Source organism: Nipponia nippon, unplaced genomic scaffold, assembly GCF_047370975.1.
Source record: "Nipponia nippon isolate SJK-2023a ecotype South Korea unplaced genomic scaffold, ASM4737097v1 scaffold_23, whole genome shotgun sequence".
In the NCBI taxonomy this organism is placed as follows: Eukaryota; Metazoa; Chordata; class Aves; order Pelecaniformes; family Threskiornithidae; genus Nipponia; species Nipponia nippon.
Genome location: NW_028262340.1, coordinates 6493580 through 6515177, shown reverse-complemented (window position 1 = coordinate 6515177; position 21598 = coordinate 6493580). Strand labels below are relative to the sequence as shown.

Sequence of the window (21598 nt, the reverse complement as noted above, 5' to 3'; positions counted from 1 at the left end):
TCCTAACAAAGATGTGCTCACTCCTCGTTTTGCAGAAAAGGATTAAAATGTAAAGCGTCAGTGTTTGCGCAGAGTTAAGCATTCACACCATAATGTGGCAGGAGGTAAAAGGGTTATCCTTATGTTCCATAACTGCAGGCTTTAAAAGTAAGGTAATAATGCTATTAGTGAGAAGAAACAAATGTAGGCTGGCAGCAACTCAACTCATCAGAGAGGGACGCCGAGCTATCCAATTCAAGTGATTCTCCTAAAGGAAATGTTTTCAGCAACTATCACATTGAAGTGATGTAATAAGTCCACGCTTTTGGAAAGGGTGTTTCCCATTACAGGAGAAGAAAGTTACTTAAGAACCTGCTTTTCTGAGAGTCATAACCATCAAAGCTTTAACTGCTCTTTCAGTACCAACTTCCACTGTAACCCATGAGAGTCAGACACCATTAAGGCTCTGGGCCTGTGTGACTTCAAGCCTAAGCCCATCTGTAGAAGAAATACCTCATTCTCATCACCAGCTGCCAAAAGATACTCCTGAGGGGTTTCACAGTCAATAAAGGGAAGAGATCAAGAAAAAACAAAACAAAACAAGACAAGACAGCGCTGAGGAAAGTCATGTAGGGCCACAGAAGACGCACCCTGAAGGCCACCCACATTTCCCCGCACGTTTTTGCCTGACTGCTGGTTTTCACTGGTTGTTGGAAGCGGGAGCTAGGAAAGGGAGGTTTCAATAAATACTAAAAAGCAGCAAGTGGGAGTGGGCATGACAGGGATCCCAGAGAGCCCTGCAAGAACCGATTCCCCACTGAGCTCAAAAGCAAAGGAAAGCAGCCCTCCAGCCGGCTCTGCCGATGCCGTGCAGCCGCAGAGGACTAATCCCGTTGATTTCCAAGACTCAACCGAGCAGAGACTATGGGCACAATAAGGAGCAAGAAACTGCAAACAGAACCCTTTGCCAATATACGCAGTGCATGTTTAAAGCTAAGCACCACTTGCCTTCATCCTTTCAAGCGCTGTAATATTATGCCTGCAAGTACAATTTAGCCAATATATTCCTCCCCCACGAGTTTAGTAAAACGGAGCTGCAGGAGGCGGTGTGGAGCAAACAATCCTGCACAGCACGTCCTTCCAATTCACAACACACAGCGCCGTACACTTCGCACCACCTCCCTCTGTACAACAAGCAGCAGCACAAGCTCTGTTCTCTGTCTCCTCGGAGGAAAATGAGAACATTAGGCATTTTATTCCCTGACAGTTCAATAGCATCAGAGGAGGAAACACCTACATGACAGAAAGTGTTAGTATAATCTCAGCTGGTAATGACTTTCTGGAGGAGATGTAAATGGAGAGGAACAGACTGCTAATGCCAGTATTTGCCAAAGACATTAAAGGTTACATCACTCAGAAGCGTATGTCACAGCTGCACATCCATTTTGCTGATAAAAATACGGCAATTCATTGACTGAGTAGTCAGACTTCACTTCCCAAGGAGAGAGTTGAAGATGATACCATATGTTATACCAAATGTAATTTCCCCAGATTTGCAGAAAAGCTGCCTAACTACGCGTAATGAGCTATTACTGGCCGGTCTGGAAGCAGAAGCCTAGCTGACCAAATTCAATCAGCTTTCTAGCATTTGTTAAAAAGCTGTATGATCAACACGCTTGTTAGACTAAAATATCTTCTGTTTCCTAACAAATCTGCTGTCTATTAAATCATCTGATGGCCTTATAGATTAAAATTATTATGTTCCTACTTGTTAGTGCTTTAGCCCACACATCTCGAGGAAAGCGAGCTGGATTCTCTTTCAGCTCATGCATCAGCATCAATTTTGTTTAACTAAGTTCCAAATGAAGAATCTTTATTATTAGCGACAGAGCCAGGAAAGACACAGCTTGAATTTTAGATCCCAGATGGAGTCAGCAAAGTTGGCAGCCAGAAAAGCCATCTTTTTGCTTGCGATCTGAACACATTGGATGCGGAATCACTGAGTGGCAATAATGACACAGCCCCACGATGCCATTTGACACTTTCCAGCACATCGTTGTCCTTTTTAACTGACAAAACCCCCCACACTTAGTGCCACCAACTGCTAAATATAACCTATTTATACCATCCAGCCCTGTTTTGCAGAGGATGCAGCCAGCATAGTACTAGACAGCCTCTCGAACCAAAGGGAGAATATTACCAGCTTCCACTATTTCACATTTCAGGACATAATTTCCTCCTCCCGTTTAGAGTTACCTTACGGCACAAAAGTAGGGAAGAGCTGGTGAGCTTTTGAGAGGAGGACAGAAAAAGCCACGCAGTAGTTTAATTTCAGTCTCATTGTCTTCTAGCTGCTGCTGTTAGACTGCGATACATTGATGAATGTTATGAAATTTTTAATTGTAAGATTTTTAATCACAGAGCTCACGGAGGGCTCGCACAAAAGAGTCTCCTCCAATCTTATCTGATGTTGCTGGATTCTACTACAGCAAAAATCATGAACAGAGCCCTTGGCTACGCTGCAGCAGCAAACATGCAGTCCGTCCTTCCGCAAAGGCTTAATACACAATCTCTCCCTCCCCTTGCAGTATCTCTACCGTTCAGCATAAACGAATCACGTTTGCAATGTCAAAGAATGAAATCTTCAGCAATAAGGCTGCCCAGAAGCCTAAAGCCTTTACAAAGTGCAGAGCCGCTCCATGGCAGTGTTCATTCACGCGAGAGATTTACATTCACAAAGAGCACAAACCACACGTTCTCCTGCCCGAGGTCCTCCAGCGCAGGGAAGCTGGCCTTAGACACAGCACACGTACAGACACCATCATCTTGCTGTCATGGTAAGGCGCTGCCTGTTCAGAATAATTTCATTTTCTCAGCATGGCTGAACTGGCAACAGAATGCCTGCTTTAAGAGAAGGCTAATATAAATAACATCCTGACGGCTATGCATCACTTAATAATAATCTCATAAAGAGATAGATAACAAAATCAAGACAGCTAGCATGGGTAGCTCTGAATGCATAAAAGGCAACACCTCAGCGTGCAGAGCAAAGGGAGCAGATTGCCTGTGGTCTTCCTACCGCTCCGTTCCTGCTCCGTTGTATCACTGCTGATCAGCAGCGACCATCGATCACTGCTCGAGACGGAGCTTCACTACCCCGGCAGTACGCGACTGCAACAGCTGCTGCAGGCCTGCGTTGCTTCTGGGCCCTCAAAGAGACAGTCTGTTAGCAGTTTAATAGCAGATAAACCCTCCAGCAGGCAAGCGAGTCGGCTTTTGCAAGGTGGGGGGAGGGAGGGGCTCTGCAGTCACACTCCTGCCGTCCCACTTGCCTTTGCAAAATGACAAGAACAAGGGAATTTGAAGCAAACTTCTTCCTTCCTTTATTATGCATCTATTAGGAGCAGGAGGACTTTCCAGATATGAAAACAACCTGGACAGCACACAAAACTGCCCTCAGGACCACAAGAAAACTACTCCTTTTTCAGAGACGCCTCTTCAATTTAATACGCGGGATTCACTGGTTTAAAGGACAACAGCCGCCACGTACTAACAACCCCCATGCTACCCCGTCGATGGCTGCCAAGGGATGTCACCTTCTCTTTCTATGCACGGCTCCCTGCGAGCAAAATTTACAGTGGTAAAAGTCGCATCAGAGGCTACGCTGGCATTAAGAACATCTTATTAACCGGAGGAGATCAGTTATTGGAACAAAGCCCGAACGCTGAGCATGCACCACCCATGAGAAAAACAAAACCAGACATCCCCCGCCCCACGAAATTGCTGTATATGGATTACTTCGTTAATGGAGGCAGTAATATCTAGGAGTTAGGGCAGTCAGGCAATACCAGGCTCTGTTCCAAGCTTCGCTGCTTATCCTTTGGACAAATTACTTCGATTCTCTGTGCCTCAGTCACTGCACATCTAGGACAGTGACAAACTTTGCTCGCTTTTTAAAGCCACCTCCTCCTGGCCTGCTCCGGATTTGAAAGGTGCTACGGAAGGGCAAAATAATGAAATATAGGAACCACAACATTGAAAAACATTAGTACTGCACCTAAATTTTATTTCTTTAAAATTACAGTAGCCAAAAGTGTCACCAAAAAATTCAAATTACTGTAATAAAAATATAGTACAATTTCCTCCATGAATAACTTAATTTGCTCTCTGAAAGCCACCCATAAATGCCTGAAGGGTTCATAAGGCCTGTGTAGGCCCTGCTAGCACCCCCGGGAAGAGCACTTTGCAGAAGATCAACTTATCTCTTACAAATTATTTACAAATCCTCCAAATAATTTGGAGTTTCTATGCTCTGTTAGGGAGGGAGATGGAGGCAGCACAGAGACCAGTAGTTGCTGTCGGACAGCGTAGCTTAAATGACCACGAGGTCACCTTCTTCTGGGCACTCCAGAAAGCAGGCAAGTGAAAGGGGAGAACCTTACAATAACACAGCAGAAAAAAAAACCGACATCAAACAGGTGCAAAATATTTATAAACTGAAGTGAAAATCTCATGAAACATTTTTACAAGAAAAGTTACAAATTAAAGAAGTAAAAACAATCAAAAAAGGCAAACTTTTCAGGGAGGGAAAGAACAACAGAACAAGACAAGACATAACCAAACCAGGTAAATCAACAGCTGCTCCTGAGTTTACAGTAAATAAACACAACTTTGTCCTTGCCAAATGGAGGGGGACAGCAGCCACAAGCTGTTTTTACGATGTAAAACCTTAATGTTATTCAGAGGGAGCCCAAACACTGTAGGAGATTTAATGCTAAGGTTTAGGTCCAAGCTTTAAAGAAAAGTTTTTCCACTTCAAAGCAAATTTTCCAGTTTCCATCATGGAAATATTACATCCTCACATCCAATATGCAATCTTGCCTCCTGAACACCAACTACATGTTACCTACACTGTGAGGAGGTTGTTTTCAGTTCAAAGGATAACACTGATGCAAAACATAGACGTTACCTATACAAAACAGATCACATTTAAATTGCACTTCAAAACCCATTCCAAATGTTTCTACAACACAGAAACTTCCATTGGCCTTATTAAAAACAGATCAGAAAACAACTTATGAAAATACAAGATGCTCAAAACCAGAACAACTAAGAACAACTCTAAATGCAGAACAAGAACCAGCACAGTCCCTCAGCAGCAAAATCAGACATTAGAAAAGGCTGTGACGGGGCTATGCTGGAAGCGGTCAGGAATGCTCTGGTGGTTGGCCAAGTTCTTGCACACCCACTGTGTGAGGCTGTACTTTTGGGTGGGTTTCTCGGTGGACCTTGGGTAATTTCTGCAAAAGTAAGTAAAATAGTTAAACACAAGAGAAGCATAGGTATGAGAGGCTGGAACAGCACCTTCTCTGAAAATGCCTTCCCCATTCCTTGGGGCTCGCAGCTGGTACCTAATTTCCTTGTTACGAGGTTTTAAAAGCGAAACTGCATTCTAAGGCTGCACCTTGGTAAGTAACAATATGCAAGTTTGAAGCCTGCCCTTTCAGGGGCACTGCCTCGTGTTTTGTCACCTTCTTTGCAAAGCTCTTTCTCCCGGGCCCAGCAGAGAAGGCTGAGGGCTTCACTACACAGCAGTTTAAACAAGAGGTAAATTTTCCTTACGAAGGGCTGTACACACGCTAAGTACTTTCATTTGCTACATCTAAGCACGTTCTGAAATAAGACGACAAAATCCCACAAACTTTAAGCAGTCTTACAGGAGGAAGATTAAAAAACAAATTACTTTTCAACAAGCTTGGTTATCTCCAGGCCTCAGAGTGTTACAAAGCTTTTCCACATCATTAGAGGCTGCTTTGCCCCTTCTGCATTTTGAAAAAAGCCAACTCTGCTGTCTTGGTTTTTTATTTGTGCCCAGGCATCAGCGTAACTTGGGAAATAGCATTTATAAACTGTAGACCTATCTGAAGAATGAACAACCACAAGGGTCATTCCTGCAAACACACTATCAAACAGTTGGTTAGGAGAAGGAGCACATGGCTGGCACGGGGTCAGCACATCCACAACACGGAGAGTTTAATTTCTACAGCAGTTGTTCAGCAAGAGCAGCCGGTGACCAGAGAGGTCTCAAGCCAGCAAAGCAACTTGTTCATGCCAACCGCTGGGGAGAGATACCTGTGTTTCGCTCAACATGTATTTATCATAAGGTTGAGAAAAGCTAGGTTGTGACTGGATCATACAGGCTGCTCCCAGGAGGTCTTTCTAGGTCAGGGTTACGAGGGTCACAGAGACCAAACCTTTACTCATTATTCAAGCGCTCCAGTACTACTGAACTTACAGCCCGCGCTATCTGTGTACACAGAACAAGCCCCTCTATCCAAAAGAGCAGATCTGAAGGCCTTGCACAGCGAATCCTTGGCAAGAGATGGTTCAGCAGAACGCAAGAATCTTTGAATTCGTGTCACAAAATACGAAACAACCAGTGACTCCAGCCTTGCTGTCGCTTTTGCCCTTCTGCTCGCTCAGAACAGGTATGACAGCTCACTGGAAGGCAACTTCCTTGGAATCCTGCCCTTCCTGAAGTCCACTGCTTCGAGGTGCTCGCAGTACAGAACGGTGTGTCCTTGCCCAGTCGAAACTCAAAGGTTTTTCCATCCTGCCGCTGCAGTCATGTGGTTAATGTGAATCACGGTTCTGCGTACCACCACTTCCTTCCCAGGGAACACAGCGTCTCTTGAGCAAATCTAGGTCTCCTTCATAAACTGCAGTATCGGCTTTTATTTACCCAAAGAAATAACTTCTTGTCAAAAAAAAAGATACTTCCAGAAAAGATTTCAGAAGCGTTCTTGAAAAAAATCCGTGTTTTCAGACTGCATGGTTGAGGAAGAAGGGAGGCACTCCAAGACAGCTAACAAAAGGCAAACCCTGCGACGCACCAATTCATGTTGTCTGCAATAAGCTGATGCAAGATGAAGAAATCACTTTTCACAAATTCGCAGCCTTCCTACACAGAAATCCCCCTCCTTTGCCATTCTGAGTCACAGTAAAATGGGTCAGGGAAACAGGGGGGTCATTTCTTAGTGTCAGGGGTGCACCCCTCACCCTCGCACCTGAGGGGAGACAAGAAGTTGTGCAAACTACCACCATGACTCATGGTACTTCACACCAGTACGAGGTTTCAGCTCCTCTACAAGGGGCGAAGTCAGGGGAGCAGACTAACCCCGTGAAGTATTTGGAGGGAGCTGTGACCACAGTGCCTCACGTAGCTAACCCAAGACTCAGAGCAGGAATCCTTACGGCCATTACACGAGGAAAGGGGACAACGACACCCCAGATAAAGTGAACTGCCATGGAACAGAACTGAAAATATTTTGATTTCTTTCTCCTCAGACACAGTCCATCCCCCATCCTTCCACAACAGTTGAGACCAAACCACAGATTTAGGATGAGATTTTCAGGCAAGTTCCGCTCTCATTTAGAAACCAGCAGCTCTGATTATCTCAGCAAAAGTACCTGCAAACCGAATCCTTCTGGTTTGCCACTAGAGAAGCCCCTGGACCAGTCGTGTAGATGAGGGAGTATCACACTCTGCTAAGAGCAGCTAATTCCTCCCACCACTCCACTCACCATAAGCCTCCTTGCAATCTGCTTTATCAGTTCCTACCCCATCCCCTACTCCAAACCCCATCTCACATCCCTCTTGAAATTTAGGGTTTGTAGGTGGATTTAATTTGCTTTGAAGTGAAACCTCCCTCCTAGGCTCAGCCATAAATGTAATTCTTCCTTTATGTCAGCGCAGCCCAAGTCCTGCACCTTCCCTGCATGCTTTGCATTCAAGCAAAATGAGTTTGGGCAGGTAAGAACTGTTTCAAGTTTCTTCCTCAGCCAGCTCAGTATCAATCAACAGACCAGACTGTTTCAAGGCACAGCGTTCATTTGTATTTCACAGATTTGTTTCTCCATATGTTCCCTTCTACTATTCTCCCTTTGCATCACCTTAAACCTGGTGTGTTTATTTTTTAAAGATATTGATCTTTGTTATCACAGTAAGACCAGATGGTCTGTGACTATAAGGTATTTCCTCCTCCTCCTCTGCCTTTGATTCAAGAGGGATCCAAGAAAATAATTTATCAGGTTTCTCCCAGGTTGTAAGAAGTCTGATACAATTGCTAAGCATCGTAAACCTCTACCAAACCCACCAACCCTCAAGGAGAACTCCTGGTGGAGTCCTGCTAGCAGAAGCAGAGAAAGCAGTGGCTGGAGGTCGGACAGGAGCCAGCTCAGCTTCCCAGGTACCCAGGGGTGCACAACTCTGCCGAGAGTGACACCGCTCCAAATGACATGAGAATACTTGTCTGAGCAGCAGGTGGTGCAAGCACTATCCCATATGCACAACTGCAATGGTAATGACCTGTGAAAGCAGATCTCCAGTACAGATGTTTGGGTAGAAACCAAGAGAAGGCGATGTTTAGAGAGAGAAATGCTTTTTCTGTTAAGTTTGTCCTTCTCCCGCCCAGTTAAAAATAGGCCTATCCAGCTACGCACATGGCCGAGGACAAGACCAGGCAGCAGAGTGCTAACGCTCAGTGCCAAGAGTCACAGTTATAAAAGCAGGAGCCTCATTACTTCTGTAGACTGATACAGAACTAACCAGAATTGCCGAGGAGGATCTCATCAAGGATATGATTCTATTTACTGTTGGATAAAGGGCAATAATGAAGTGTGAATGCTAACAAATGGTCAGCTGGCAGAAATCTTTTGTGGTCAATTATCAGTTCCAGCCACCCATTTCCAAGCAGATGTTCAAATCACATCTCATTTTTACATCTGCTACAACACAGCCTCAGCAGCATTTCGATTCCTATAGGAGGCTGCAAATAAATTTATCTATTCAGATTGAATATCCTCTATAAACTAGAAGGAGACAAAGAACAACCAGAACCACGCGTTATCTCCCAGCTCACTTGAGACGGCTAGATGTGAGAAGTTTACTCTGAATACAAAAGGATTTCTTCCAACTAGTCGATGTTCAAAGTTTGCACATGCGGTAGTCAGTGCAACACACTCACTCAACACAGATATAAGAAAATTGTATTTATAGAGAACCTGCAAGTGCAAGATACCATGCAGATAAGTGAAAAGATACAGCCTCTGCTGTAGTCAGCCTGTAATTCACCCAGACAACGTACGAGCAAGGAGGAAGAGACAGGATACAAGGACGAGCAGAAAGATCATGTAGAAGAGGGGGTAGCAAAGTCAAACACTACCGTAAGACAAATGCCAGGAGATTTGCAATACAAAACAGAGCTAAAGATTTGTAGCAGCAATATATTAGTTACTGCTTCCCGAAGGGAATTCCCTTATTGGCTCTGAAGCCTGCTAATTTTCGTTTGGGAATTTCTTGGGATCACTCTGCATTTCTGCGTCTCCTACGCAAATGATATACAAGACTTTGCTGCAGACTCAGGTGCGCAGAAGTACCATACAGGGTCAAAGTCAGCCCACTGAGGGCTTTTCTGTGACAACTGGGAAAGCCCACGCTGTCTGTCGGGCTGAATTCCAAGCCTACAGCTATTCGGAATAAGAGAGGCTTGCACTAATAAGAAAATCAAATTGTGTGCATCACAGACAATGTTCTTCCCCAGCAAAACAGATCTCTATTTCACTCACCAGCCTTGTTCATTTGGAGCTCTTGCCTGATTTTCTGTGACTCAGAACATACGTCTTGCATTTTTAATTTGAAAGGAAGAGAAAACAGGCCATTTTAGCTTTCTTTGCATAGTCCCCTCTGCATTACTTATGCTGTATTCATACACTGGAAAGCAGCCCCGTGGCTATGCAGCTGCTCGTGCTGCCCAGATAAGTGCAGGCTCCATGCGACGAGCCACAAAACTGTCAGTTTCTTCTAACTCTCAAGAAATGACAATTATTGCATTCATGAACACTCGGAATAACCACAGTGGGAGGCCATCTCTGGAAGCTACCAGAACACTCTTTGCCCTGCAGAACACCCCAGTTCCACCCATCAACCCGTCAGATACTGCTCTTCAGCCGATAGCCATACCTGCTCTTTACAGACATCCTCCTTTAAACCTCCACAGTTGATACCTCTTGGATGATACCATTGAAAGAGGCAATGTGTAGAAGGTGTCAATAATAAACCCAAATCTCAGCACTTAAGCTAAATATTCCCTGAGTTGGGGTTTATAGTTGTGGACTGACAAGAACAAGTTACCTCCCAACACAAGAAGCCAGAGCTCAGCTCTGCTCTTCCCAGGTAACACGGGCCTGGTTTGGGAGCACCCCGGATTTACTGCAGCAAGCCCCCTGGATAATGTTTCCCAGGTTTTCCAAACTATGAAACTCATCTGAACCAGTCCTGGAACAAGACTGATTGCTGTGGGGGAACTCTGTGCATGGTAGTGCTAGCAAGTGTAGCAAGCCCTTTTTATTTCCCTCCGAAAAACGAGTACGTTCAAAACATCAACGAATACAAGTTCAGCAAGCCAGGCCTGCTAGGACATCTGTCCTCCACTCTGCCCTCCCCAGTACAGCCTCACCCCATCCCATCCGGGGGTTACCTGGCGTAGGAGCTACCGTTTTCTTCATGTGGACGTGCACACTCCGGATAGAAATGTTTCTTTTGCTCAAGCTCCGCTTCTGAAATGCACGTCTGTTGATTCAGGCTTTAAAATGAAAGACAGCGTTAATTTTTTTTAGACAATTTGTCCAATTAGGTTACAGAAGACAGAGGGGACAAAGTGTCCTATAGAACTAGTACAGACATGAACTTCTTGTAGCACTATTCTACGATTGCAAAAATAAAAGTATTTATTCGAATAAAGCTGCAAAGATTCTGAGAGCAAAGCAGGACAGAGTGTCAGCTGAGAGAACCAGCAAGGCACTGTCCTGATTAACAAGCCATGAACCTGCAGCGAGCCCTCAAAAGCAGCAGATTTTTCACGTTACTCAAGGCCACGCTGGGAATGGCAACACACAGAACATCTGAGTGCAGCAGGTCCGCAGCGGCCACGGGGAAGGACCACCCAACTGGCAACTCCAGGCCCAGGAGCATCGGAGAACAGAAGACAACCATCCCTGCCCAGCACCCGGCGCTGCTCTGCTGCTGCCATCTGCCGGAAACCACTCCAGAAGGAGAGCGGCCACCAAGCCAAGGCAGCACAAACATCTCCTCTGCCCTGCAGACCACTGCGCAGGACTGCCTTAGCAACCTTCTTTCTTATTTGGACCAGCCCTATATTCTTCCCCCTCTTACGGTATCTTACAGGGTAAAATATTAAGTACTTTTCCCACCATTTCAATGCACCTTAAGAAAAAAGTAAAGAGAAAACCAGCAGCACACAACCAACCAAACTGGCTTGGGAAACTGCTGGGACATTTTTCAGAGTGCAAAGGCATTTAAAGACTCCTAAGAAATTACCTTTCCTCCTCCCGTGGCACAGGAATAACTTTGCCAGGCTTCTTCCCACTGGTTGTCTCTTCCTGCCCAATCTGGCCGACAGCTGTATCACTTAACTAGAAAGATAAGGAAAAAGGGGATTAACACCTAATAAAAAATCATTCCATGTAAGTCTTGCTTATACAATTATATAAAAATCTCACTTTCCTCCGCTTCAAAAACCTTCCCTTGCTGTGTGAAATTGCACACTTGTGTGCATATGGACATTACGGCAAGTACAAATCAAAAGGAATGGAATTAAAAACATTTAATTACAAGAATTAAGAGGCGTGTTTACTTTAATGCTGTTTGATCGCTGTTCAAGTTCTGAAGATTCCTGCCCCCCATCATCCTCTGGAGAGTCTAATTCCCTTGAAAAACAGCTCTTTGTTGCTTTGGAAAGTTCTTGGTTTCTGGACCCAGAAGATGGCGTGGGGCACCTCGGCAACACAGGTGCTGAGCTCTCCTCAGCTGCGCTCTGGCCACAGGCAAGGTCAGAAGAGGGCAGGGACCTTTCCACATGATCGCCACAGAAGTTAGAGACATCTCTGCTTGCAAAGGGAGTCTTGCTCAGGCAATCCACGCCCAGGCTTTGCCAGCCATTAGGCATCAGCCCCTCCGAGGATTCTTCGAGATCACAGCTACTAGCAGTTTTATCGTACTCTAGGCAATCATTTACGATTGCTTCCGAAGCTTCTCTTTCGGCTTCCTCCAAACAACAGTCCTCCAGAGGCTGATCCGCATAGTCAGCATCAATTGGGCTAAGACTCAGAAGCTCCTGAATGTCAAGGTCAAACAACATGCGAGTTACTTGGGCTGACTGCAGATGGTTCTCATCCAAACTAACACTTTCATTCGAAAGGCTAGGATAACATTCCAAACCGACTGAAGAACACTCTCCGGACAGAGGTTCGTTTGGTTTCTCTGCGATCTCTGAGGCTACGTTTGTGTCTTCGCTGATGACTGATGCCCCAGTGCAGCTGCTGCTCTTGTCCTTTTCACTCCCTCCATTTGCATTTTGGCTCAGAGTGCTTTTTCTAGTTAGGTACCGCTCAGATTCCACGCAATCATCTGCCAAGATTTCCTGGATCTCTTCCTCAGTGTAATTGAAAGGAGAATTCCCTTCTTCACTGTCTGACAGTTCCAACAAGGAGTCATCTGGCTCGCTATCGTCAAAACATCTGGTTGTATCTAGAGAAATGGCTACATCATCGTATTTTGATGCAGAAGAACTGGCAACAAGGTCATCGTGGCCAGTATCATCCAGAAAATGAGAGGATCCTTGAAAGCAGGCAGAATCTGGGGAACAGAGCAGCAGTTTCTCTGATGGATCTGGAGTGCTACCGTGATGACTCAACACGCAGGCTTTCTTAGCCGACTGCAGGGCCTGAACCTGCTCTGCGGAATCCAACAGCCTTTTGGCCCTGGCAACTGTATTATGAACAGTAGGTTTAAATTCATGACAAAGACAATGCCCAAAGGTGTGACGGGAATGGTTATCCATGTTGCTGTCGGTTCCTGTGTCTCAGTGACCCTGTGCCTTCTGCTTACAGCTCTAGAAGCCTGTTCTGAAGCTCATCTGATCCTGGTGCCCTTTGATCAGCCCTTTCAGAAAAGAAATCAGCAGGAGTCAGCTCCAGCCTGCCAGCAAAAGACATCTTAAATAAAAGACACTCGTCTGTTTTCCAAAGATGCAGTAATATAACAGGGAAGGCAAAAACACGAGCTGAGGCACAACAATTTTAACTCCCTGGTCTCCGTGACCTCTACTCCTGACCATTTTAGGTCTTAACAACACGTAACAACAACCAGTCCCTCATTCCGTGAGTGTTCTCAGGTTGTTTGGCTTTATCAAGCAGGACTAATACAGGCCCCAATCATCAACACAGTCTGTACCATCTCCTCCAAAGCTGCTGTAAATCAGTCATCCTAACACCAGCCACCAGTATTCGCAAATTACATTCTTTACAACCTTACATTTAAAGCACAGAGCACACTTTATGTATTAAATGAAGCCTCACAGGCCCTCCCAGTCTCCCAACCCCCACCTCCGTCCTTCAAAGATACTAAACAAATAAAAAGTCTTTTTTGGGTTAGGAAAAACTGAGCAACGGAAGAGTAACGGTGAGGGAGCTAAAAGGACATTCAGCAGCATATTAGTCACTAACACACTCATACAACATGCATATGATAATGACAGATCAGAAGATAAAGAACCTTCCTGTCAAATTCAATAGTTTAAAAGTATTCACAAACAAACCCTGTTTTCCTCTTAGCGAGGACTCACACTAACAGGAATCTTTTGACCTGAAAGCCCTGCATTTGACTCTCACCCAGCAGGAGAATCTGGACTAAGGAAAGGTATTTCCTGTCCTCTTTGACAACAGATTTAAAGGAATAGCTTTTGTCTTTCCGTTGGTTTGACTACCTACTGCTTTCAAAAAGGGGGGGGTTACGTACTCCAGGAACAAAACCCAGGCAGTTCTGCTGCTTCCTCTTGTCATTCTGTCCAAATAATAAAAATCAGCACTTTCAGAATAATGCTGTAACCACACTGAAGAAAGAAAATACCTTGGGAATCACCTACGTACGTACAAAACCTATACAAGAACATATGGAGTCACGGGCAGTCCTCGCTAGGCAGTACTTGCCTGGAGTCCTGCAATTTAGCTACAAGTGCTCCAGTGCTTCAAGGAGAAACAAAAGGCAAATAAAACCAAATTAAAGTGGATTTAGTCCTACAGAGTGTAGCAGTCTGATAATCTAGCTCCTAACCAGTAAGGACTTGAAAGAGAACCAAACATTTTAAGCCTTTTTTCTGGAACTGGCTTACAAAAGGTACATTTGGAGATGTTGACGTGCTCAGCTTGCAGGCAAGGAAATGGTTTCTTTACTGCTGTGACCTTCCCAGTTCATCTAACTGCAACCTATGCCAGGTCTGCACTTTCAGCCCCACATCAACTGATTCTGGAAGCAGAACTCGGGTAACTACGTGACCGATTATGCATGAGCCCAGAGCAAGAACCCTGCCATTCCCCACAGAAGCGTGTTGAATTCCGGGGCCGTTTTAAGATTTACACCAGGGTAATGCTCGGTAACAGTTTAAATGGTTCTTAAACTGATATAAGACGAGGCTGCCGGCTGCCACCCTGTCACCAGCACTGGTGCTTGTGTGGTCAAGCCACGCTGGAGTCAGCTCACCCCAACTGCAAAAGCACCAGCCACGGATGGGCCATGCTCCTAGGGGCTGCCAAAGGAAGGCTCTTCGGAAAGTTACACATGCTTTACGTGGGTTTCTAGCACAGCTTCAGTAAATAATGAGATCAAAAGACAAAGCTACTGAGAAACACAGCTCTGCCAAGGTTCGTGGACTGGCCACCTTGCCTGCTCCCCTCCCCGCAGCCAGCCACAGCCCTCACAAGCCTGCAGCGCTGCACTGCTCCAGGATCTGCTCCCTGAGGAGAGAACGGGGAGCAGGGGGCACCTGCTAGAGAAAACAATCACGGCCCACGGGGTAACACTGCCCTCAGCCCCGTGATCTGCCCGCCACAGGAGGCATCTCCTCTGAAAAAAGCAAAATCTGGAGCCGTGGCGGTCCTGCTCTCACCTCACCCGAGAGCAGAGAGGCAAAAGCAGCCTCTCACCCCCGCAGCTCCCTGACCTCGCCCTCTCTCAGTCACGGGTCTCCTCGTACCCGTTACGGGCCTGCCCCTTACCCCAGCGGCCCCCTTCAGAGCCCCAGCCCTCGGGCACCGCCCCGGCCCGCCCCCGGCTCCTCCTCCCGGCCAGGCCCGGCCCTCCCAGGCGCCGCGTGTCCCCCCGAGCCCCGACCCGGGAAAAGGAGTTAAAAAAAGACCCAAATGAATAAACAAAAAGCTGTAATAAAACGAGTGAACGGCCGTGGCCTGGCGGCGGAACGGGCCGCGCTGCGCTCACCCGCCGCCATCTTAACGGCGCGGGCGACCCGGCCCCGCCCCGCCCCGCGCGAGCCACCTCCTCATTGGCGGAGCCCGGCCCCGCCCCAATGCCTTGCGCGCGCCCCGCCTCCTCCTCATCGGCAGCTCGGCGCTCGGGCGGCGGAAGTGACGTCCAGGCGCGGCAGGCGAGCACCGAGCGGAGCTGATGCAACCGGGGGAAGGTTGGTTGGGCCGGGCCGGGGGAACCGGGGCGGCCTCGGGACCGGGCCGGGCCCCGGGAGGCTCCGGGGGGTCGGTGCCTCCGGTAACGCTGTCTCGTTCCCTGCAGCCGCCGCCATGGAGCCCGCGCCCGGCCCGCAGGAGAAGTATCACCTCATCACCCGGAACCTGCAGGTGCTGGGGGGGGATCGGGGCCAGGGCAGGCCGGCACGGGGGGGATCGGGGCCGGGGCAGGCCGGCACGGGGGGATCGGGGCCGGGGCAGGTCCTGGGCGTAGCGGAGGGGGCCCGGATCAGCCTCCGGACCCGGCAGGAGCCCCGAGGACAGGCAGGGTGCGCTAAAGCCTGGGCACGGCTCCGGGACTCGGCCCTTCAGTGGGACGTTGTCCTGCCCACGTCCTCCCCCAGCGTGTTCCCGGGGAGGCTCAGCTGTCCCGGGTGGCTTCGTGCTCCACAGGAGGTGCTGGGGGAGGATAAGCTCATGGCCATCCTGAAGGAGCGAGAGTTGAAGATCTACTGGGGGACCGCCACCACGGGCAAGCCGCACGTGGCCTACTTCGTGCCCATGTCCAAGATCGCAGACTTCCTGAAGGCAGGGTGTGAGGTAGGTGGCCAGGCCGGGAGCTCGGACCCCGCAGGACTTTGTCACCACACTGGTGGGTGAGAACGTGCAGTTCCCCTGAGCACTGACTCTGTCCCCCTCCGTACTAGGTGACGATACTCTTTGCTGACCTCCATGCTTACCTAGACAACATGAAGGCCCCCTGGGAGCTGCTGGAATTGCGCACCCGCTATTATGAGAACGTGATCAAAGCCATGCTGGAGAGCATTGGGGTGCCCCTGGAAAAGCTGAAGTTTGTCCGGGGCACTGACTACCAGCTCAGCAAGTGAGTCCTGGGGCGCCTGGTCCTCTCGGGAAGGAAGAGCCCGACCTGGGGCTCTGTTTTTCCTGAGCTTGCCCCATTCCTGAGCCTGCTCCCCGGCACTGTCATTCAGGGAACAAAGCGAAGGTGCCTCCAGGCCTTGGCTCCTCTTGGATGTGGCCAGAACCAGTGTTTACATGGAGCAGCTCTAAAAGATGCCGCCCGCCCCGGTGCTAACAGCGCTGTCCCTTCCCACAGGGAGTACACGCTGGATGTGTACCGCCTCTCGTCCGTGGTGACGCAGCACGACGCCAAGAAGGCGGGAGCGGAGGTGGTGAAGCAGGTGGAGCACCCCTTGCTGAGCGGTTTGCTCTACCCGGGCCTGCAGGTGCGTGGCGAGGCAGGTCGGCAGAGCCTCTTGGCTGGGGAGGTGCTGGGTGAAGCTAGGACTGCAGGGACGCGCGAGGCTGAACACCACGGTCATTACACTGCACCTCAAAATTACACCTGGCAGCAGCACAAAGCATAACCTGAGCACAGAGCTGCTTTTGCAGTGACTCTGCAGGGCAGCCGGCAGTCCAGAGAGCTCCCGTCCTTCCCAGGGTGGGAGGGCCCTGGCAGAGGCCGGGCAGATCCTGGGGGCCGGGCAGGACCTCCAAAGGCTGAGCACAGCCAGAGCGTGGAGCCTTGGGTGCAGTCTCAAGGCTGTGGGTGTCTCTCTGCAGGCCCTGGACGAGGAGTACCTCAAGGTTGATGCACAGTTTGGAGGAGTTGATCAGAGGAAGATATTCACCTTTGCAGAGAAGGTGAGGAACGGGGGTGTTTCTGAGCCACCTGCGATGCTGGTGCCTGGCTCGGGGCTCGAACACTCGCTAATCCATTGGGAGAAGGGTGTCTGTGATTTCAGTTGTTACCACAGTGCCCTTCACAGCTCCTGCTGTTGCTCTCGGGGTCTACAGGGCTCTGGTGTGCTGCCACCCCTCCCTGGCTGTGGTTGTCAGCACCTTGGGAACTCGCGATAGCTTTCTGGGTCCCCAAGTTATGTGGAGCCAGGAGCAAACGGGGATTGTGAGTTAAAGCTGATCTTCAGAAGAGGATTGTCCATGACTTGCTTCCTTGCTTTTTCCCAGTACCTTCCTTCCCTGGGCTATGCCAAGCGCGTCCATTTGATGAACCCGATGGTTCCTGGTCTGACAGGCAGCAAAATGAGCTCGTCAGAAGAGGTTGGTCCCTGAACGGTGGCTGTGGGCAGGGGTTCTACGGGGGGACGGGTTAACAGCTGGGGGCGGAGAGGCTGCACCCCAAGAGAAGGTGACTTCTCTCTGCTCACACTGGGGTCTAAGAAGAAGTTGCAGCAACTCCAGCATGAGTCATGTCTTTCGGGCAAGAGGTTGGGTAAAGGGCTGCGGAAATCTCTTCCTGCAGGACTCAAAGATTGACCTTCTGGACCGCAAGGAGGATGTGAAGAAGAAGTTGAAGAAGGCTTTCTGCGAGCCAGGAAATGTGGAGAACAACGGTGTCCTCTCCTTCATCAAGCATGTCCTCTTTCCCCTCAAGTCGGGTGAGGGGCTCACCACGCTCGGGCACTGGGGATAAGAGGAGGGGACGGGAGCGTGTCCCCCCTGAAGCAGGCTGCCCTTGAGCATCCCCTCCCCAGCCCCTGCTGCGGTCCCCCTCGGCTCTTGGGCTAAGTGGGATGGGTGGTTTATCTGCCTGAGCAGGGGGTGAGTCTCCACTTGGGTTAATCTGAGCCTTAAAATCTGTATTGCAGAGTTTGTGGTTCTGCGAGAAGAAAAATGGGGAGGAAACAAAACCTACACAGCCTACGAGGCCCTGGAGAAGGACTTTGCTGAGCAGGTGAGTGCCGGGAGGGACTGAACCCTCTCCCTGAGGCTTCTGAGAGCAAGCTGGGGGGCTCCGAGCAGCAGTGGGAGATGGAAATCTGCACCGGGGGAAAGTGAGGAGCAGAGCGCGGCCCAGCAGCGGCAGGGTGGCAGGGTGCTCCCGGCCCGGAGAGCCCGAAGCTGAGAGGATGGGTGAAGGATGTGGGGGCACCAGCTGTCCCGGTGCAGGACAGAACCACGCTGGCCACATCCTGGAACAGAGCAGCAGTTTAACTGTTTTCAGCTGTTCCCAGCTGATGCCACAAGCAAAAGCGTCCAGAAGAGGGGCTTTGTTTTCCGAGGGGGAATCAGACCAAGTGCTGGGGTTCATCTCCCCACCCTGTGCGGTCTCTGGTTCCTATCTCTCTGGACTCAGATCAGTGACACGAATTCTGCTGCTCCCCGTGCCCTGGAGGAAACCATGCAGGAACCTGTCTGTTTGTCACGATACAGGTCGTGCATCCCGGAGACCTGAAGAATTCGGTGGAAGTGGCCCTGAACAAACTGCTTGACCCCATCAGAGAGAAATTCAACAGCCCGGAACTGAAGAAGCTGACCAACGCAGCGTATCCCAACCCGTCCAAAGCCAGTAAGGAGGCGCTGGGAGCTCGGGGAAGTGGGGCCCTGGCCATGCGGGGCTGGGTGGGAGGGAGTCCCTCCAGGGGCTGAGGTTACAGAGAAGTTCTGAAACTTCAGTCTCAGGAGCAGTCCCGGAGAGCATTGGGAAGGGTGAGGAAAGGTCAATGCCAGGGGTGTTTGCCTGCCCCAGAGAGGACGGGTGCCAGCGTGCTTCTCTGGTGCTTGAGAGGCCGGCAAAGCGGAGGAGGGACTGTGCTCTGTGGTATAGAGACAAGCAGGGAACTCCGCGGGCCCCAGGGCCAGCATTTGGGGGTCACTGTGTGCTCCCCAGGGCCTGGCCAGCTCCCTGGGCTTCTGCTGCGTGGCACAACTGTTCCCTTTGCACTGCAGAGCCTGCAGAGAAGGGTACCAAGAACTCGGAGCCGGAGAACGTGGTCCCATCCCGGCTGGACATTCGCGTTGGCAAAGTGATCAGTGTGGAAAAGGTGTGGGCACAGTGGGGCGAGGGGAGTAACCTTCCCACGTGGTGACATGGGCACTCGGTGTGTGTGTGGGGTCTGCCCCCTTCTGTGCCCCCCCAGTCCCCTCCCCTGCTCCTCACCTTGCTTCTGCTTGGCAGCACCCGGACGCCGACAGCCTGTACGTGGAGAAGATCGATGTGGGCGAGCCTGAGCCCCGCACTGTGGTCAGCGGCCTGGTGCAGTTCGTCCCCAAGGAGCAGCTGCAGGACAGGCTGGTGGTGCTGCTTTGCAACCTCAAACCCCAGAAGATGAGGGGTGTGGAGTCACAGGGCATGGTGCTGTGTGCCTCCAGGTGAGGGAGGGGGGCGTCGGGGCCGTACCCTTCCAGGGGCGCGGTCCAGACCCTTCTCCTGCCCCAGAGCTCGGCGGTGCTGGGGGGCAGGTGGGTACCTCCTCGGGGTGACTCTGCTTCCTCTGCACCCCTCTGCAGTGTGGGGGAGCCGCGGCAGGTGGAGCCCCTGGACCCACCGGCCGGGTGCTGCGCTGGGGAACGCGTCTACGTGGAGGGCTACGAGGGCGGGGAGCCCGACGACGAGCTCAAGCCGAAGAAGAAGGTCTTTGAGAAGCTGCAGGTGAGGGGCTGCGTCGGGGGGCCGGGCCACAGCTCTGAGTAGCTGGGGCTCCAGGCATCAAGGGGGCAGTGCTTAGGGCCATATAGATGCCACTGTCCCCACCTCTGGGTGACTCCAAATTAGCTATTTGCTGCTCAGTGCCTGTGTTTGCTACTGTCAGCAAAGCCATGGAGGAGACAAACCTCCCCACCGGCCGAGCAAGGCGCCGCTGCCCCGCTGGCAGCCCAGGCCTGACCCTGCCTCCCCTGCTCTGCTCCCCAGGCCGATTTCCGCGTCTCCGAGGACTGCGTCGCCCAGTGGAAGCAGAGAAACTTCCTGACCAAGCTGGGGAGAGTCTCCTGTAAAAGCCTGAAGGGAGGGACCATCAGCTAACAAGCACCAGAGCCACTGCTCGCGCCTCCTGCCTGGCCCCCTCCACCACCTGAGCCAGGCTCTCCTCCCCGGTCTCTGCCATCTCCTCCCCAGTGCCCCGAGCCGGGGGCTCAGCCCTGGGGGCTCTGGGACTGAATTTGCAGCCTCCCACCCGGGGAGCTGCCTCCGACATCCCCCTGGCCCTGGGGCTGCTCAGCCAGCGTCCGTGCCTCGGCTGGGGCCAGCGCTGGGGACCGGCGGTGGCACCGCACCTAAGGGACCTGTGTGACTTGTGCCCGTGGCCTCAGGCTCTATGCTGGGGCCATCGGCTCGCTCCCAGTTTTGCCACGGACTGGACGCCCTGCCCGCTGCTCCCGACTGGCGGTGAGGGCAGAGAGGGAAGGCTGCTTGCTCAAACCTGTGTTGCTGCTAACGGAGCTGGGGGCAGCTGCGCCTGGCAGCCAGGCGGGCCCCGTCCCCAGCTCTGCCCGGGCTCCGTGGCCCCGGGGCTGGGGCCGCTGCTGGTGCTGCTCCCTGGCCAGGAGCCCAGGCAGCACTGCGGGTCTGTCCTGAGCCCGTGGGAGGCCGTGGCGGGGCGTGGGCCTTAAACACTGACTTGGGAACCATCTGTCTGTCGTAAACCCAAATAAAACGTCGCGCTGACTGCGCCCGGGTGTGTCCATCTGTCCGGGGAGAGGCGGCTGAGCTGGCAGCCAGCCCCGCGCCTCTGTTTTAGTGCTGCCCGAGCCCCGTGCCCACCTCGTGTGGGCAGCGGTGCCGTGAGCTAGCCCACTCGGCAGCTGTGCCAGCCCCAGAGCTCGACACTGCCGGGAAGCTGCCACGCGTGGTGAGGCCGTGGCCGTAAACGAGGAAGCACAGGAGGCAGCAAGCTTCGGTCATCGTTTTTACCAGCCAGGTACAGAGCTCTGAGCAGCTGCTCGGCGGCAGAGGGTTGGTTGCTTTTGGTTTGGTTTGTTGTTGTTTTTTTTTTTACAATCAAAGAAATCAAAATGTGACCCGAGTTTACAGAAATACAAATCGAGGCTCTACCCCAGGGCCTGAAGACCAGCTCGTGGGGCAGCCAGGCTCCCCCTCCACCCTGCGGCCAGCGGACAGAGAGCGGTGCTGGCCAAGAGTCCCCTCTTGCCTTTCCACCAAGCGCCGAGGCCCCGGTCCCTCCCAACCAGCGCCTCCGTCCCATCCTGCTGCTCCTGCCCGTGTCCCCCCGGGCACTGCCGTGGCCGAAGCCTTCCCCTTCCCTCCTCCAAAGTGCTTCGATTCCTCGCGGGCCCGACTGGC

At 51.0% G+C, this 21598-nt stretch overlaps 2 protein-coding genes across 9 annotated transcripts in view; one reads left to right on the top strand and one right to left on the bottom strand.

Moving 5' to 3' along the window:
- S100PBP (S100P binding protein) overlaps positions 1 to 19588 on the bottom strand; it is a 33249-nt gene extending 13661 nt beyond the window's left edge. For 2 of the 8 annotated variants that reach the window (XR_015705439.1, XM_087760718.1), the window contains exons 1-4: positions 19457 to 19588; positions 11694 to 13036; positions 11378 to 11472; positions 10518 to 10622 (exon numbers count right to left, since the gene is read on the bottom strand). Coding sequence is in view for 7 of the 8 variants with exons in the window: in XM_087760718.1 (XP_087616844.1) it covers positions 10518 to 10622; positions 11378 to 11472; positions 11694 to 12899 (1406 nt within the window). In the remaining variant the exon portion in view is untranslated. The other 6 variants (XM_087760712.1, XM_087760716.1, XM_087760714.1 and 3 more) reach the window with 6 other exon arrangements.
- YARS1 (tyrosyl-tRNA synthetase 1) lies at positions 15446 to 20962 on the top strand. Its single transcript, XM_087760710.1, has 14 exons — positions 15446 to 15533; positions 15641 to 15705; positions 15988 to 16134; positions 16242 to 16417; positions 16652 to 16781; positions 17119 to 17199; positions 17524 to 17616; positions 17819 to 17954; positions 18165 to 18250; positions 18730 to 18865; positions 19246 to 19340; positions 19475 to 19668; positions 19807 to 19948; positions 20210 to 20962. The coding sequence occupies exons 1-14, from the start codon at positions 15518 to 15520 to the stop codon at positions 20318 to 20320; spliced, it is 1608 nt and encodes a 535-aa protein (XP_087616836.1). The 5' UTR covers positions 15446 to 15517; the 3' UTR covers positions 20321 to 20962.
- Positions 20963 to 21598: the final 636 nt, after the last annotated feature.